Source organism: Raphanus sativus, unplaced genomic scaffold (genome assembly GCF_000801105.2).
Source record: "Raphanus sativus cultivar WK10039 unplaced genomic scaffold, ASM80110v3 Scaffold0793, whole genome shotgun sequence".
Lineage (NCBI taxonomy): Eukaryota > Viridiplantae > Streptophyta > Magnoliopsida > Brassicales > Brassicaceae > Raphanus > Raphanus sativus.
This window is the reverse complement of record NW_026616109.1, coordinates 12,975-30,346: the sequence shown is the minus strand read 5'-3', so window position 1 is coordinate 30,346 and position 17,372 is coordinate 12,975. Positions and strand designations below refer to the sequence as shown.

Here is a 17,372-nt window from a genome sequence, read left to right as displayed (position 1 = left end):
TATGCAGGTCTAGCCGTCTGAGTATAACATAAGGCTTTCAGAATATTTATACTTTGATATAGATCCACAAGTATATAAATGATCATAAGTATATTATACCTTCATTTGGGTGCGTTTGTTCTGGAACCAGAATTTGACCTGAAGAGGTTCCAAACCCAGTTCACGGCTAAGTTGTTTCCTTTGCTTGTCATCCGGGTGAGGACACTCTTTGAAGAATCTATTTAACAACCAAAATGATAATACTAAATTAATGGAAAAATAAAGTTATGAACTAAAAACATGAAATTTGTAATATGCATATACGCTTCCATCTCCTGGATCTGAAGTTGGGTGTGTCTATGATATCGTTTCTTCTTATTAGGATGATGATTATCTTGATCGTTTCCTGATCCTCCTTCTTGATTCTCACTTCCCGATTTAGTATTCGCACTGTCGAATTCCTCGTCCCGTAGAAATCTTTCATTGTTATTGTTGTTGTCTTCATGGTTGTAGTTGTGGTTGTTGCTATCTTCGTTGTTCATAGCCGCAAGAAACATATTTGGCTCGAACATCTTTTTCTTATACCGGAAATTGAAAGCAAACCCTAATACGAAAAGAGTAGAAAGTTTTGTCAGATACTAAAAAGAATTAGGGTTTCTTCTTGGGTACAGGAATCAAGTTAATAAGAAGAGAAGTTTCACCAAGATTGTGAAAAAAATATGGCAATACTTTTTCCACGTCAACAACTTTAATCTTTTTGGAGTTTTCTGTCTTTCTTATTGAAGATCTTACAAAAGGTTATAGGCAAATAGAAAAACGAAGATTATGGAGATGCTGGTAGGAATCAAAGGACCCACTAATTGAAAGCAAGAAAGAAGACCCTTTCGAAAACATCACAATCATATTAATACGTTATTAAATGACCAACCCAAAATAATGAATTTTACATACTACAAATTATTCAAATCTCCCAATCTTTTTTGCCTTAAGAAACTATCAAGCACGCTAAAATGAAAAACAAAATTGAAACTGATTCAAGAATTATATGTAGTGTAAATGGAAATCATTTGGTGACTTGATAACGAATTTTTGATTTAGAGAAAGCCATTTAAATTCCATATTCTAATAGAATGGTATTGGATTTCATGAGGAGAGAGGTTGAAAAGAGAAATGTTACTCATTTTGTTCAAAGCAAATTAAAATGAGCAAGAAATAGGTATACAAAAAAAACTCTCTATCCAGTTTATGAAACACAAAAAACATTATTTTGTGAACAAAATGTAATTAAATACTATAATCATTAGCAGACTTTTAAACAAGGCAAACTTTACAGGAGAAGTGTTAATTTGCTATCTTTTTGCAAACTTTTCAAAAAATTAAAATGAAAAATAGTATATGTCTGTGCACGGTGCGGCTGACCAACATTGATGTTATTACACAACTTACAACCAACGTGACATAAGGCCTGGTGATGTATTTAATTTCTCCAGCTGTTTTTTTTATAATCACTACCGTATATAACGTTTTTCTTTTACAAATATGTGGAATATTTATATATAAACACGTTTTTATATATATTAAAACAAACGTATATCATAAAGAAGAATCACGAAGAGAATACAAACCTTTAACCTTCTTCCTCTAGTGTTGTCTTGAGAAATAGTACATCTTAATCAACTAGATAAAAAATAAACAGATAATATTAGAAACTCGGACGGAAAATAGCTATCAATTAATGTTAAATAATGAAAATTAAGACTAAAATAAATGACAAATCCAACATACACGATATATATTTGGTTATATAATCCTCATGAAAGCGAGTCTTATGAAGAGGATAAAAAGATAGTGTAATGATCAAATACATTGGACAAATGAAAAAAGGTTTTATTTAATATTAATAAAAACATATAAACCCAGAAATGATAAGGTCTTCGTGACATACATTGCTAGGAAGACGCGACGAAATCCTAAAGAGAGAGAGGAGTGTATCGATGTGTGGCCTGAGATTTGTTTGTCGGAAAACCGGAGATGGTTTTGTACTGATCAAGCAGTTTTTAGGCAAAGAGTTTGAAAGGTAGGTGCAAATCTGGGAGGAAGAGAGAGGAAAAATTGGGAGATGAGAGTAATGGCAGAGAGTATTGAGAGGGTGCAATGAAATTAAATGGTGAGAGTGGGACACTTTATTATCCTACACGCTTATAGAGAGCGAGGGAGAGGAGAGAAAGACAAAATTTTGTTTTGTTTAAAATTTTTATTATATAATATTGTTTGTATTATACTAGTATAAGTCAAAAATAAGATATAAAAAAATTATCTATATTTATGCTATTATTTGTGAATTTATTATATAGTTAAAAACGAATTTATATAAATAATATAAATGAAAACAAACCAAAGTAATCTTTGTATAGCTACAAGCCAATACATCACCTGCACGATAAAATTAAATAGGTAATATCTCAAATCTAAATAGATATTACGTTTTGTACGTAATTTAATTAACTTTAAATTGCTTTAAAATTAACATTTTCTGATGAAAATTATATATAGAGAAAGTTATTTGACTATAATCGAATTTTCTTATTCTGTTAATTAAGTAACTATATATTGTAGATATATACTTTATATGATAATTAAATATTTTTTTAAAGACAAATTCTATAGCATGTAATTATTTTATTAAATACAATTCACCGGTTAAAAGTGATAAATATTAAAATTAAATTCATGCATTCATATGTAATTAATTACACTCTTTATCACGCAAAGATATATAAAGATATTGCATATTTACTTCATTATTCCATTAGCTTTTACATCAAGTTTACACACCATTTTTTTGCCAACGAGAATAATAAAATAATCAAAAGAATTTTTTTTTAAAGCAAGTATAATCCAAAGACTTAAGCAGAAAAAAATGTGTAATCCAAAGAATTTTTAATGTGGTCTGCAAAGTGGTGGGCTAGTGGTAGGACGTCTCTTGGCTAAGGGTGCAATTCCCACGTCATGGTTTTGATTTTCCTTCCTTGTTGTTAACAACACTTTGTTGGGAAATCTGTCAATTGGGATTTAGCCTAATTGGTTTACCTGGTATCCAGAAATACATGCGGTCTGTCTACCCCTGGCATTAGTCGGAAGGCATTCCAAACTCGGGACAGGCAGTGTGGTGGTCCAATTTGGATCTCATGGATCTCATGGATCTCATGGCCCGTTCGACCCGAGTACGCTCGGAGCTCATGGTGTCTGTTGAACCGTTGAACCGCGGGAGTTAGTCCACAATGTAGCACTTCGGTGCGTTCCTACCGGGACTGATCGGATCAGCCGATAGGGTTTATCAAAAAAAAAAAAAACTTTTAATGTGTAGTTTTATAAGTTTTTCAAATATATACGTATGTACACATATAGAGTGGCGAATAGTTTTTTGGCATTAAATGTTAACACAGAGGCTGCATGGCTTAAGGCCATTTACTGCTCTCATGCCTCTCTTGCACTTAACCTCCTCCTCATTCGTACTCTCTAACTAACAAAAACTAATAATTCAATACCTAACATTTGAGTTTTTTTCCTGCTACTTTTCTAAAAGTTAAATTCAAAAGAACTGCTACCTACATTGGCATACCCAAAAAACTGTTACAAGCGTCATCGCAGAAAAAAAAAATTATTTATGGGGGCCATCATGCAAAAAATAATATATCGCATGAGTTCGAGGCCATGAGTTTATGTTCATCGTGTGGACCTTGATTACAACTCTCTGATTAATTTTGTAATTTCTGCTTAGATGGGCCGTAAGACTGTGATAAATTATAGGCCCGTCAACTAGAGCGACAAGGCCCAATAATAAACACCACTGCGACGAGTATGTAAATATAACCTAATTTTAGGTCGTTACTTGTTTCACAAGAATAGTATATTAAGCCATATGAATTTCCAGTTACTAAATATAGCAACTTGGATGATTTTTTTAAATAATACAAGAACGTGGATTCCACATACAATAACAGTTTATTATATATTTTTTTCAACTTTGGGAGCTAAGAAGAAATAATACATTTCCCCTAACTACATACATGTTGTCCAAAGTCAATAGCTTTTCAAATAGCAAAAGAGGAAGCTTTCTTAGTCGTTGCATGATTTTGATTTCTTCTTCTATTCAATCACAGACAGATAAAAGAAGATAGTGGAGGCCCTGCAATGTCCTCCTCTTTCTCTGTTTTTCAAACCTAAATTAAGAAACAGAGAAAAACTACAAATGGGTTTATCTAAATCCCACTTGACACTACTCTATGGACGTTTTCAATGTCTCTGGATGTTCTATAAAAGGCCTGACACTCTCTCCTTCATCTTCATCTCCAAGCTCGTTTTGAACTTTCTTGGGTAATACTCAACAAAGCAAACGAGCTAAGAAAGGAGAGATGTCAATGGCCATCAAGAACCTTCTTGTCCTCGCGGTTCTTCTCAGCGTCCTTGGAGTTTCAGTTGCTAATCCGAAGGGTCTCGACCTTAACTACTACAAAAACAGGTGTCCGGATGCAGAAGCCATTGTCCGTCGTGTCACAATTCAATATGTTTCTCGCCAGACGAGTCTTGCAGCCGCGCTTCTGAGGGTGCATTTTCATGATTGTTTCGTCAGAGTAAGCTGACTTCACTTCTATGTGTCTTAAGTCTATAATAATGGGTATATGAAGAACAATGCTAACTATTGTTATGATCCATGCACATAGGGATGTGATGGTTCTGTTCTTCTGAAATCTCCAAACAAGGACGCAGAAAGAGACGCCATCCCTAACTTGTCTCTTAGAGGCTATGAAGTGGTCGATGCTGCCAAGTCAGCCCTAGAAAAGAAGTGTCCCGGTGTGGTTTCTTGCGCTGATGTTCTTGCCTTAGTCGCTAGAGACGCTGTCTTAGTGGTAACATTTTCTCACTGCATGACTTTCTTATTCCAAAGAAACCATTTAAATCAGAGTACTATATACAGCTTACTTTCTTATGTTTTTTTTACAGATCAACGGACCATGGTGGCCGGTTCCATTGGGCCGGAGGGATGGACGCATCTCAAAAAAATCTGAGGTTAACTTACCATCCCCATTCGCTGGAATAGCTGCACTGAAAAAGAACTTCTTCGACAAGGGTCTTAACACTAAAGACCTTGTTGTTCTCTCAGGTATGCGTTTTTTCTTTTTGAAAGTTGACAAGTTAATGTTACTAGTTAAGGTTTATTATAATGGTTTCTTGTGCAGGTGCTCACACCATTGGAATCTCTAACTGCGGTCTCATCAACAGCCGTATCTACAACTTCACAGGGAAAGGCGACTTTGACCCGTCCATGAACCCTAGCTACGTTAGGGCATTGAAGAAAAGGTGCAAGCCAACTGATTTCAGGACATCAGTGGAGATGGACCCAGGAAGTGTCAAGAAGTTTGACTCTCACTACTTCAACATTGTGGCTCAGAAGAAGGGTTTGTTTACATCTGACTCAACACTTCTTGAAGACCCTGAGACCAAAGGCTACATTGACACACAAGTTGCTACCGCTGGATCTTCATTCAACAAAGATTTCTCCGAGTCGATGGTTAAACTAGGTTCTGTAGAAGTTCTCACCGGGAACAAGGGAGAGATCAGGAGGAAATGCGCCTTCGTAAACTGAGTTCCATAAAAGTTCTCTCTCTTTTTGATTGTTGATTCAGCATTGTCCCATTAATGTTTTTTTCCTTTCTCCAAGTCTGTTTTTTCAGACAGTCCTTTGTATGATGTTTTGGAGTCTCATGTTTCTTTAATTATCATCTCCTTTATAAGATGCATAATCATTCCGCTGCCTACAACGACAAATAATCCTCCTCAGGCCTTTTATAGATCATTGGAGTGCGTTTAAAAGAAAATTCATTGCAGAATGAAGTAACAGCCATTTGTAATACTAATATGTTTTATGTATTCTTGATTTAGAGAACACGATCTTTCTGATTCTGGTTTGATGCTTAAATAATTCATTTCTCACGAGCATATAAACTAAACTTCTTTGAAATGATCAATAAGATTCTCTGCTGTCTCTTTTGCTCTTTGGATTAAAATATGCAAATACTATATTAGTACTATGTAAGAAAATAGAGATAGTAATAATTGTCATTTAGGTTACACAAGTTCATATTCCTGGCATGTATCATGTTTTTTCTTTTATTATCTTCCATCATTTTCTCAAACTAAGCTACATCGTGTTCCTCAAGCCTCCTCATCCTCTTTAGTTACCCCCTCAACTTCTCATTTGTCAACAACATATCCTTAAAAAAACAAATTGTCAACAAAAAGTTATTTATTTGACATATTTACTTTTATCATGGGATAGTATAGCACGACCACCAATTTAGATAACATAACAACTGACACAGACAGAATAATATAAATTGACATATTTACTTTATCATGGGATAGTATAGCATGACCACCAATTTAGATAACACAACAATTGATACACAGATTGGATAATAAAATTATCTCGAAATTTGGAAGGAACTGCCGTCTCCTCTCTGTCAGAGATTCTTTGTGGCATCAAAATACATATCACATGTAATATACGTAGAATGACACCGCATGTTTATTCCAAATCCTGCCGAAATTAATTATTTACTTCATGGCTAAACTTATGTTATCTCAGTAAACTAACCGTTCACCAAATATATGTCTATACATATATAGATCATGCATTTCTTATAATTTTGATTTTACAAGAAAACTAATTTTGAAAAAAAGATAGGAAAAGCTTTAAAATTTTAAAAGCCTATAATTATTTAAAACTTTTCAATAACAAAATAAGTCAGCCAGCTATTGTACGACTCTTTACCCTACTTCAAGGAAACCAAAAAACAAGTATACGACCCATACATTATATTATTGGTATACAACTAGGTGACTAGTATACCGGATGTGGAACAATAGAAAACAGTTGCATTACTAATAATGTCGAAAAGAACATAACAAACGGAGCATGCTGAACTGGAGCAAGCATAAAGATGAGAAGGAAAAACGTTGAATCACAAAGTAGCAGCAAGCGTTTTAAAACAATAATCGATCCGAAAGGGATAGTTAGTTCACGAAAGCGCATCTCTTCCTGATCTCACCCTTGTTCCCGGTAAGGATTCCGACGAACCCTAGTTTAACCATTGAGTGAGCGAAATCTTTGTTGAATGAAGATCCATCAGTTGCAACTTGTGTGTAAATGTAACTTTTGGTCTCAGGGTCATCAAGAAGTGTTCTGTCAGATTTGAACAAACCTTTCCTCTGAGCCACCATGTTGAAGTAGTGGGAATCAAACTTCTTGACACTACGTGGGTCCATCACTATCGTCCTGTTATCAGCTGGGTTGCACCTTCTCTTCAATGCTCTAGCATATCTAGGGTTCAACGACGAGTCAGAATCGCCTTTGCCGGTGAAGTTGTATATACCTTGGTGGATGACACTGCAATGAGAGATTCCAATTGTGTGAGCTCCTGAGCAAGACACCATTTTTATTCAGTTTGGTAACATAAAGTTGTCAAGTTTTTTTTAGATAGTATTCAAGGTGTTTATAAACTCACCTGAGAGAACAACAAGGTCTTTAGTGTTAAGACCCTTGTCAAAGAAGTTCTTTTTCAGTGCTGCTATTCCAGCGAGTGGGGATGGTAAATTAACTTCAGATTTTCTTGAGATGCGTCCATCCCTTCTGCCCAATGGAACCGGCCACCAGGGTCCGTTGATCTATAGGAGAAAAAAAACCATAGAATATAAGTTTTGTACGTACTCTTATTTTAACGGTTATGTAATGAGAAGAACTGGTCCATTATGAATTGTTACCACTATGACGGCGTCTCTAGCGACTAAAGAGAGAACATCAGAGCAAGAAACAACACCAGGACACTTCCTCTCGAGCGCTGACTTGACAGCATCCACCACTTCGTAGCCTCTCACTGACAAGTTGGGGGCAGCGTATCTTTCCGTCTCATTATATGGATATTTCAGAAGAATGGAACCATCACATCCCTATTTGCATGGATCATAGCAAGAGTTAGAAGTGTTTCATATATATAATCCAGAATGTCGTCTCAAAGAAGCAAACTTACTCTGACGAAACAATCATGAAAGTGCATCCTTAGAAGTGCAGCGGCAAGACTTGGCTCGTGAGAAACATATTGAACTGTGACACGTCGGACAATGGCTTCTGCGTCCGGACACCTGCGTTTGTAGTAGTTGATGTAAAGACCCTTTGGATGGGCAACTGAAACTCCAAGAACGCTAAGAAGAACCACAAGGAAAAGAAGGTTCTTGATTGCCATTGTTCTCTCTCGTGTCGGCAGCGTTGAGGAGTATTAGCCAAGAAATGTGAGGAGGAGCTTTCTACATGAAGAAGAAGGATACAATCGCATGCTTTTTATAGATAAATAAAAGACGTTGAAAAGTTACCTGTAGAGAAACGTTAACTTGCAGTAACATTGCACATCTTCACACTTGATGATTGTATTTTTATCAGAGAATTAATAAATCTGATAAGGCGGGTGTGGATCACACGATTCCCTTATTAGTCCGACACAGAGGTCAGGTAATGGCAAGGGGACAATAACAGTCAGTCACAAGATAAACTAACGACCAAGTCCACACTATTCAATTTAAAGTCAATTGTTTTTTGCCATCATAATAGAAATGTACCAACGGTTTAAAAAGGAGGAATGAATTATTGAGTGAATATGACATGTTAACTTACAAATATATTTATAAAATAGTCCACATTTTTGCAAAAATGCTTGTAACTTTCAGTTTAGGTACTTACGAAAGTTTCCCATATCTTTCAGTATTTACAAAACTGCACTAGAGTTTTTGATATTGATAAAACTGCGATTGGTCTATCTGAGAAGATGCCAACGTTTGACTGACTTTGAGGAAAAAACTGGCGTAATAATCAAACGAACCAAAAAAGGGAAATTGCACCCTATAACCATCAAAAAAACATAAACCCATTATCTAACCAAAAACACACTCTCTCTCCTTATTTCTCTTCCTATCTCTCTCTACTCTCTCTCTTAAAATCTAATTTTCTTTTCTTTTTTGGTTATTTGGCAAATAAGCCCACTAAAAAATCCCTCCTTGAACAGCTAAAGCTTTTAATTATTTTAAGGCCATCGTCGGTTTATTTATAATTTAATTCTATATTGAAGTTGTTTGAAGTTCTAATTTGCTCTCCATTTCTCCTTATAATACAATGTTTCGAAATTGATTTGCAAAGATAGGTTGAAGATGTAAGCGACAATAATTTAGGACAAAACATAAACTCCAAAATAAGAATATACGTGGTGAAGTTGGAATACATGTACAACCAGGGCCGTCTAATAGCACGTGCAACTGGTGCGCTCGAACATGATTCAAGTATAAAAGCTTAAAAAATTAAGATTTTTTCAGTAATATATACATAAATTACGGTCTGAAACTTTAAAATTTAGATATACTGTAGTATTGACTAATTTAGATTTTATAATTTATCAAAAACGTTAGACATATATAAATATAAATATTAATCGCTAAAACTATTCATTATATTTTAAATATGTCGCTAATATTTTTTGAACAGGGTCCAAAAAAACTTTGAGACAGCCCTGTGTACAACTGTGGTGTTATGTTCTATTATCATATGATATATTCGCATATAAAATCGATATCGTACCAAATTCCTTAATTAATTTTTATATACTATTACCTCAAATGATTATAATAAACCATCGATAATAATTTTTTTTTTTTGAAACATATTATCTTTTTTGGTTTAAATTTTAATATTTAAGTTTTAACATCTATAAATGAGAGTAATTATTCAGTTTATTCGGTTTTTGGGTTATCCGGATTAGGATGTTTAAGACTCGTTAAGGAACCAGACACTTTTGGATCAAATCAAATCGATAATAATTTTGAAATGCTTTCTTGCCCGTTAGTAATTTGTTCGTTGCGGTTCTTCTCTTAGTTGTACTATTAGGATTAGGTCGAGAATACTGTAATTTTGCCATAAAGAAATATCAGTGATATCACGAAACGAGGTGTTCATTAGTGAAACATCTGATTCATAGGAGGTATATTAATTGATAAAAACACAACTATATTTTTTTTTTTGTCAAACAACTACTTCATTAACTTCCGTAGAACAGAGTTTAATCCCCAACAACAATAAGACGTGCAAGGCCTGATTTTGCTAAAGTATCAGCCTGAGAGTTTTCAAGACGAGGAACAAAATAGAAAGATAATGGACAGAAGAGAGTGGCAAGGTTCCTGATGTCCAGGAGAATACCCGCGATCTCGTTCACGTCCTGCCCTTCCCGAAGGGCTGAGATGAGGACTTGGCAGTCCGAAAAGATTTTGAGGCTGTGGAGATTGAGCTCCCTGGCCTTTTTGAGTGCCTCCAACACCGCTAGCGCTTCTGCTGTGAGGGCTGAAGAGATGAATGGGCGACTGGAAGAACCCCGACATATCACTTCCCCCTCTTCACTCTTGATGATCCAGCCCATTCCTCCTGATTTTGAGCTCTCCTGCCATGCTCCATCACACCAACAAGAGGGGGATTTTCGATTTCGACCACACTCCGGAGCTCTCTGCACCTGCAGTATCTTCTTTTTCCCATTTGCATCTTCCCAAGCTCTTGCCTCTCCCACAGATTTGGAGATGATATCTTCTATCGAAAAAACCTTGCCTTCAAAGATTAATTTATTTCTTGCAGTCCACAAATTCCATAAGAACCATGGGACGAGAGGCGAAGAGGTTACTCCTGTTGGAGGGAGAGAACCTATCTTAACACATGAAGCTATCCAATCCCGCATAGACATCTCTGGAGTGCTTTGTATTGCATTCGATAGCAGAGGTACTTTTGACCAGAACTCAGCTGCAAAAGGACAGGAGAGAAACAAGTGGGTAATGGTTTCCTGTTCTCCACATCTTTTGCAACTCAGTTCTGAGGTTATTCCTCTTATCGCAAGCAAGGAGCCCACTGGTAAGGCTCTGTTGAGAGCGCGCCACAGGAAGTGATGAATCTTAGGAGGAATATGGAGTTTCCAGACCAGTTGCATCCACTCATACGGTTCAGGGTGCTGATTGCTTTTTCCTTCGAAGATCTTCATATAGCCAGATTTTGAGGAGTATTTTCCTGATGAATCAGGTAGCCAGACTTGTTTGTCACTAGGTCGGAGAGAGCTAGGTATGATCAGTCTGATCTTCTCCTCATAATGAGGTAAATGTAGGCGGATTTTGTCTAGGTCCCACTCATTCGTCTGAACGACCAGCAGGTCAGCCACCAGAAGATTTCTGTTGGCGAAAGAGGGTGGCCCTATAGGCGCTTCAGGGCTCCAAGGGGATAACCATTTGTCTCGCCAGACATTGATACTTTCCCCATTGCCTACAATAAATCCAAGGCCTTTTTCAATGACCTTCTTACCAGCCAAAATGCTGGTCCAACCATGAGAAGATTCTGATTTTTCTTCACTCTCCATGAAGGAGCAATCAGGGAAATATTTCCCTTTAAGGACTTGAGCAAGAAGAGAATCGGGATGGTTATGGATTCTCCAGCTGAGTTTAGCCAGAAGAGAGTCATTATACCCCTCAATGTTCTTGAACCCGAGCCCCCCTAGGCGCTTAGGTTGTGCCATAACTTCCCAAGCTACCCATGCTATCTTTCTCTTATCTGGGGCACTGTCCCACCAAAAACGGGTTAGTATGGACTGAATGCGCTTACAGAGAGAGATTGGGATTTTGAAGCTTGACATAGAGTATGTCGGAAGGGCTGTCAGCACCGATTGGATCATAACATGCTTCCCCGCACCTGAGAGGAATCTTGTTGTCCATGACTGCGACCTTTGTCGGATCTTGTCCACCATTCCTGTGAACACATCTTTCTTACTTCTTCCAAAGGACTCCGGTAGGCCTAGATATTTTCCCATACCCCCCTCCTGTTCAATACCCAAGTCTGATTTTACACGATCTTTAATGCTCTCAGGAGTCTTCGATGAGAAGGTAACTGTGGACTTGCTAAGATTAATACTTTGTCCCGAACTGAGCTCGTACTCCCGCAAGATCCTACTTAAGACTCTGCAGTTCCTCTCATTTGTCTTGCAGAAGAGCATCGTGTCGTCCGCAAAAAGGAGATGATTGACATGCGGGCTTCTCTGTGCAACCTGGAGACCAAGAAGACTGCCGTTTCTCTGTGCATTCTTAAGGAGTCCTGAAAGAACCTCCGTACACAGTATGAAGAGGAAGGGTGAGAGCGGATCCCCTTGACGCAGGCCTCTTGACGGGATCACTTTCCCGAGTGGTGATCCGTTTATCAGAAACGAGTATGACACCTTGGTAACACACTCCATGATCCATTCCGTCCAGATAGCGCGAAATCCCATCTTAGTCATCACCTTCTCCAAGAAGCCCCATTCTATCCGGTCATAAGCCTTGCTCATGTCCGTCTTGACGACCATAGAGCATCTTTTTTGTGCCTCCGAGATCTTCAGATAATGAAGAGTTTCATGTGTGATCAACACATTATCCTGAATGGCTCTTCCCGGGACAAAAGCTGTTTGGTGGCTTGAGATCAAAGAAGGTAGAATCTGCTGAAGTCTATGCGTCAGTATCTTCGCGATGATTTTATATCGCACATTGCATAAAGCAATTGGGCGATAATCAGCTGCTGCCTTTGGCGCTAAGGTCTTTGGGATCAAACAGATATGAGTCCCCGTGATTTGAGGGTTTATGGAACCCGACGTGAAGAACATCCGAATTTCTCGGTAGATATCAGACCCTAGCAGATTCCAGAAGGACTGGTAAAAGCTCGCAGAAAAGCCGTTTGAACCCGGGGCTTTGTCTGCATGGATATCAAAGATAGCAGCTCTTACTTCTTCTTCCTCGGGTATACAGCAGAGCATATCGTTCATCTCCTCTGTGATAGATTCTGAGATTGTATCTTCCACAGTGTGGTAGTCGGAATGCCCATTCGCGGTGAAAAGATTTTTGTAGAAGTTCTCGAACACCTTACTTATCTCCTCTTCCTCATGCACTGGGATTCCTTCCTCATTTTCGATTGCTGAGATACAGTTTCTCGCCTTTCTTCCTTTTGTTACCGCATGGAAGAAGGCACTGTTCCGGTCTCCACCCTGAAGCCATAAGATTCGGCTCCTCTGCCTCCAAAATAGCTCTTCTGCTTTGTAAGCCCTGCTTAAGTCCTCCGTTAGTTCCTTGATCCTATTGACATCTGGGGAAGGGGAAGAAAGTTGTTCTTCCAGCGCCTTTTGCTTCTTCAATACCTCTGCAGTGCTCTTCACCTTCTGCTCCTTAGACCACTGGATGATCTCGTGTCTACACCTAGAGATTTTGGTTTCCAGAGCTTCCTCTTCTCCTTTTTTCCAGGCCGACTCGATTATAAGACGTGCCTCTTCGATGTCGTTTAGTCGGCGATCATACCAGAAAGGTCTTCTCTGTTTCCATTTTGTGGTGTCCAAATAAGTCATAAGTGGACGATGGTCCGATCCCTCAAAACGGAGGTAATGGCAGCAGCTGGCAGGGAATAAATCAGACCAGGCTACATTAGCCAGGGTTCTGTCCAGCCTTTCCTGGATATCGTGGGTATGTCTCTTGCCTCTCCATGAAAGCTGAATCCCTGTATGTTTTACATCCCATAGTCCATTCTCCGAGACAAAACTTCGGAAGGGGATGAATGAACCCTCACATCTTGTTGGGCCTCCCTCTTTTTCTGAGTTCTCCAAGATATCATTGAAGTCACCAGTTAAAGCCCAAGCTGAATCTCTCCCTTGGCCCAGACTAGAAATTTCTTCCCAAAACGCGGCTCTGTTTTCCTGCTGAGGGGTGCCATAGATGAACGTTATGTAGAATGAATTCTTTTTATAGATCACATGTGTATCAATGAAGTGCGGGGAGGAGTTTAGCACTGTGAGATCTATTTCATTCTTCCACAAAAGGGCCAAGCCGCCGCTTAGCCCTACTGGTGGTACAAGGAAATAATTTTTAAACTCTTGAGTTTGGAGAGTTGAAAGTACAAATGCTTCTTGATTTTTTGTTTCCATGTAATACATAATATCCGGAGCTTGAACATTCCTCAGCTCTCGGACTCTTGGAACTGTCAATTCTCCCCCTAGTCCTTGACAGTTCCAACTCAATACAGCTAAGGAATTTGGTTTGGCGGATCTTGAAAATCCACCCTACCATCACTTGTTCCTACTACATTCACCATTCCAGGTACATTAACATCCTTATTTAAAGGTAAATTTTTGTTCTGTGCATTTTTATCTACACAGAGTTTCTTGCGCGCAGGAGGGCGTCCCCTAGTAGCCGTTTGTTTTGTGGTCCGAGCTCCTTGAAGAGGGCTCCTATTTCCCCTTGCTTTAACTGCTCATGTAACCTTTCCAGAGGGAAGCTTCTTGGCAGTCTGTCGAACTTGCTTCGTTGGTTTTGGAAGGCTTGCTTTCTTCGTTGCTGCTCTTGGTGGGTTCTTCTTACCAGAACTTGAAGCCGCACCCAGGCGGAGGGTAGCAGGTGTTCTTTTCGGAGATGAGACACCCAAAGGAGGGGTTATCTGTTGGTCTTCCTCGTAGACTACTTCAACATCTTGCAAGTAAAGAATTGGAGAGGCCAGCAGGTCTTTGGGGTTCTTCCAGGGGTTGTTCAATTCTTTTCAGTGCTGAGATGCGCTCTCTTGAGGGGTTGTGAGCCTCTTCCAGTCTCTCTAGAGCTGGAACTCTCTCCGTCGGTCTCTCCTCCAGACGTTCAAGGGCTGAAATGCGCTCTCTAGATCGGCTATTTACTTCCCCAGGTTCAGGGGCACTTGAGAGGTTCATCCTCTCTCTTTGAGGCCTAGGGGGAGGAGTCCTGGAACTTTGGGACTTATGACTCGAGGAGATAGGTCTCTTTCCTTCCCTGTGTCTCTGGGCTGGGGAGATGTCTCTGTAGCTGCGCTTGTGAGGAGTAAGCTTTTGATTCGATGGGTAGCTGTGATGGGAGGAGGGTTCTCTCTCCTGGTTCCTGTCTCTGTCCCTCCTAGGAGCTCCATACGCCTTTCTTCCATCATCAAATGAGTGATGAGATCGAGATTTATCTGAGAGTGGGAGTCTTCCCCTGTCAGTCCCTGGTAAGTTGGAGTAGACCGTTTTCTGGCTGAGTTGCTGCTGTTCCCTGGGATCAAAGTTTCTGTCCCTAGATAGGGAGGAGTTTGACCTTCTGTTGTCATGCTTGCGTCGATGATCCTCCAGCTTCCTCAGTGTATTGTGTTGGCTTATACCCTGCGGTGGTGCTTGGGATGAGGATCTATCCCTATTGAGAGGGCAAGTTTCTCTTTCATGGCAGAGAGAAAAACAGATGAAGCAGTGCTTTTCCAACTTCTCGTACTCCAAGTCAATCTTAATAATTTCTCCATCCAGTTCGACAGGGAGGCGCATCTCCAGTTTCCTCAGCCCATCAATGTGGATTCTGATTCTCCCATGTTCGACGTCTTTATCAAGGATCGGGCCTAGGACTCTTCCTATAGCCTCCAGGGATTCCTCTGTCCAGAAGTGTAAGGGGAGCCCGTGGATTCTGATCCAGAATGCAATCATCCTAGGGAATGAGTTTGAGACTACAGGTTCCCATCGTTGGAGAAGGATCATCCATCTCTTGTAGTGGTAGGGTCCTTTGCGGAGGACTGCTTGCAGCGCTTTCTCGGAAGTGAAGCGGATCTGGAAGAGTTCAGGCCCTAGCTCCCTACCAGTGAGTTCTTCTTCTACATTCCAGTATTGAATAAGCCACTCCACTACCCATTGTGTTTTCTGGACCGCTGGGTTTGTGACCCTCCCAATGAGCGTCAGTTTGTTGTCCTCTATCAGTGCAGAGTTGTTTCCGGAAGGGAGACGAACGGGGAGACGCCGCTCCGCTCTCGAGGAGTCTGCTGTCCATTTGCCTTTCTCTGACCTTGTGTATCTATTTGCCATCCTTCGTTATTTGCGACGCTGCCAGCTGTTTCGTTCTTTATCCTTGTAGAAGAACCTCTGACTCTATCTTGAAAACTCTAAGAAAACGAAACTGTAAAATCCTCACAGATGAGGTAAAGCTTTATGTCTTGAAAGAGTAGTTTTCTCTGGAAACGGGGCACAGGACGGAGACCACCATGACTTGATCTACCGAATGACCGAAGAGAATTTAATTTGGAGAAAATTAGGTCATCGGAAAAAGGTAGATGCGGCGGAGCTCGGGTATCGGTGCGGAGGAAATGAGGTTTCTGCGGTGGGGAGTTAAAGCTCAGAGACTGTCATCGATTTCCGTGCCTGAGAGAAAAAGAGGGACTCTCACTTGCTATTTTAAACTGTTAGATGTTCATCTATGCAATTAAAAAAAAAAAAAAAAAACACAACTATATATTCGTTTTTTTTTTAACTATATATTCAAATTTCCCTGTGTCAAAAAGACTTCTATATTCAAATTCACGAATAAATTGGTCTTATTCTGGTCAGTAATCTAAAACTAAGTCTATAATCTCAAAAAAAAAAAAAAAAATCTCAATCATATATAAACTTTTTGTTGTTGATTATGACAGTATAAGGCTCAATACAATCAATTAAGTTTGGCTCTGAGTTTACATGTTACTTACAACTTACTGTAGCTCCATTAACGGACCAAACATTCACCTTCTTTATATATAGCTCATCTAATCCTTACTTTATCACTATAAATATATATAGTTAGTAGATCTGTAGATGATTTGAAATTCGGCGTTTTTAATTATTAGACAGTGAAAATATATTAAATATGTTCACGAACAAAAATTTCGAAATAAGAAAAAAAGGAGTAATACATTCAGATCTCCTAAACAAGACCAAAGTGTTTTGAAAAATGCATTACTGTATGCCATTTCTAATACAATTTATTAATATTATATAATAAATAGATAAGTAGTGTGCCAAATTTTAAATAAAAATATAGAGAGAAAAAACGCAAACCCCAAACTAAATCATGTCAACACACACAAAATTCAGTAGTAGTTTTTTTTTGGTTCCGCCAAACATATTAGTACTACTTAATAGTACAGGCCATTTCAAAAATAAATATTCGAATAATTTCTAAGAACTTATATGAACTGGAGTGAAACATAAAATCTACTCAATAGTAAGTGCAAAAGCATTTTACATTGAGACCTTGTATAGTTATATTTATGCATTTGAAACTTTTAAACTTATTGATCAAAAAAAAACTTTCAAATTTATTGTGAATGGCGCTGAATCCGCTGATTATGAGTCCGAAAATATAAGGACAACTCATAAGAGCACATGTTAGTTAGCTTACATGGACCCAGTCACACTACCAAACATGCAAATTGTTCTATATATGCTTTTTTAACGTCTCAGTAGACCACATATCGTGAATATATT

At 38.7% G+C, this 17,372-nt stretch overlaps 3 protein-coding genes across 5 annotated transcripts; 1 reads left to right on the top strand and 2 right to left on the bottom strand.

Moving 5' to 3' along the window:
* Positions 1-9: 9 nt before the first annotated feature.
* LOC130503090 (homeobox-leucine zipper protein HDG2-like) lies at positions 10-2,136 on the bottom strand. 3 transcript variants are annotated; one of them, XR_008940638.1, is made up of 4 exons: positions 1,925-2,136; positions 1,605-1,656; positions 304-583; positions 10-217 (listed from the first exon to the last, which is right to left on the bottom strand). XR_008940638.1 is itself a non-coding variant. In XM_056997737.1 (2 exons), exons 1-2 carry the CDS (start codon positions 549-551, stop codon positions 94-96), a joined length of 372 nt encoding a protein of 123 aa, XP_056853717.1. In that variant the 5' UTR covers positions 552-661; the 3' UTR covers positions 10-93. The 3 variants fall into 3 exon arrangements, 1 of the variants encoding a protein (XP_056853717.1); XR_008940639.1 differs by lacking the exons at positions 1,605-1,656; positions 1,925-2,136 and adding an exon at positions 681-853; XM_056997737.1 differs by lacking the exons at positions 1,605-1,656; positions 1,925-2,136 and having other exon boundaries at positions 304-661.
* Positions 2,137-4,292: 2,156 nt separating this feature from the next.
* LOC130503091 (peroxidase 1-like) lies at positions 4,293-5,802 on the top strand. The gene is made up of 4 exons (XM_056997738.1): positions 4,293-4,613; positions 4,704-4,889; positions 4,984-5,143; positions 5,220-5,802. The coding sequence occupies exons 1-4, from the start codon at positions 4,395-4,397 to the stop codon at positions 5,624-5,626; spliced, it is 972 nt and encodes a 323-aa protein (XP_056853718.1). The 5' UTR covers positions 4,293-4,394; the 3' UTR covers positions 5,627-5,802.
* A 1,104-nt stretch (positions 5,803-6,906) lies between these two features.
* LOC130503092 (peroxidase 1-like) lies at positions 6,907-8,367 on the bottom strand. Its single transcript, XM_056997742.1, has 4 exons — positions 8,070-8,367; positions 7,804-7,989; positions 7,548-7,707; positions 6,907-7,460 (listed from the first exon to the last, which is right to left on the bottom strand). Exons 1-4 carry the CDS (start codon positions 8,280-8,282, stop codon positions 7,057-7,059), a joined length of 963 nt encoding a protein of 320 aa, XP_056853722.1. The 5' UTR covers positions 8,283-8,367; the 3' UTR covers positions 6,907-7,056.
* Between the last annotated feature and the right edge of the window lie 9,005 nt (positions 8,368-17,372).

Bases quoted from the DNA above. Each gene is read 5' to 3' on its own strand.
- LOC130503090 (XM_056997737.1), bottom strand. From the start codon at position 551: ATGTTCGAGCCAAATATGTTTCTTGCGGCTATGAACAACGAAGATAGC. The intron at 218-303 runs GTATATGCATAT...GTTGTTAAATAG, and splicing joins CAGATCCAGGAGATGGAAGC to ATTCTTCAAAGAGTGTCCTC.
- LOC130503091 (XM_056997738.1), top strand. From the start codon at position 4,395: ATGTCAATGGCCATCAAGAACCTTCTTGTCCTCGCGGTTCTTCTCAGC. The intron at 4,614-4,703 runs GTAAGCTGACTT...CCATGCACATAG, and splicing joins TTCATGATTGTTTCGTCAGA to GGATGTGATGGTTCTGTTCT. The intron at 5,144-5,219 runs GTATGCGTTTTT...TTTCTTGTGCAG, and splicing joins AGACCTTGTTGTTCTCTCAG to GTGCTCACACCATTGGAATC.
- LOC130503092 (XM_056997742.1), bottom strand. From the start codon at position 8,282: ATGGCAATCAAGAACCTTCTTTTCCTTGTGGTTCTTCTTAGCGTTCTT. The intron at 7,990-8,069 runs GTAAGTTTGCTT...CCATGCAAATAG, and splicing joins TTCATGATTGTTTCGTCAGA to GGATGTGATGGTTCCATTCT. The intron at 7,708-7,803 runs GTAACAATTCAT...TTTCTCCTATAG, and splicing joins CTAGAGACGCCGTCATAGTG to ATCAACGGACCCTGGTGGCC.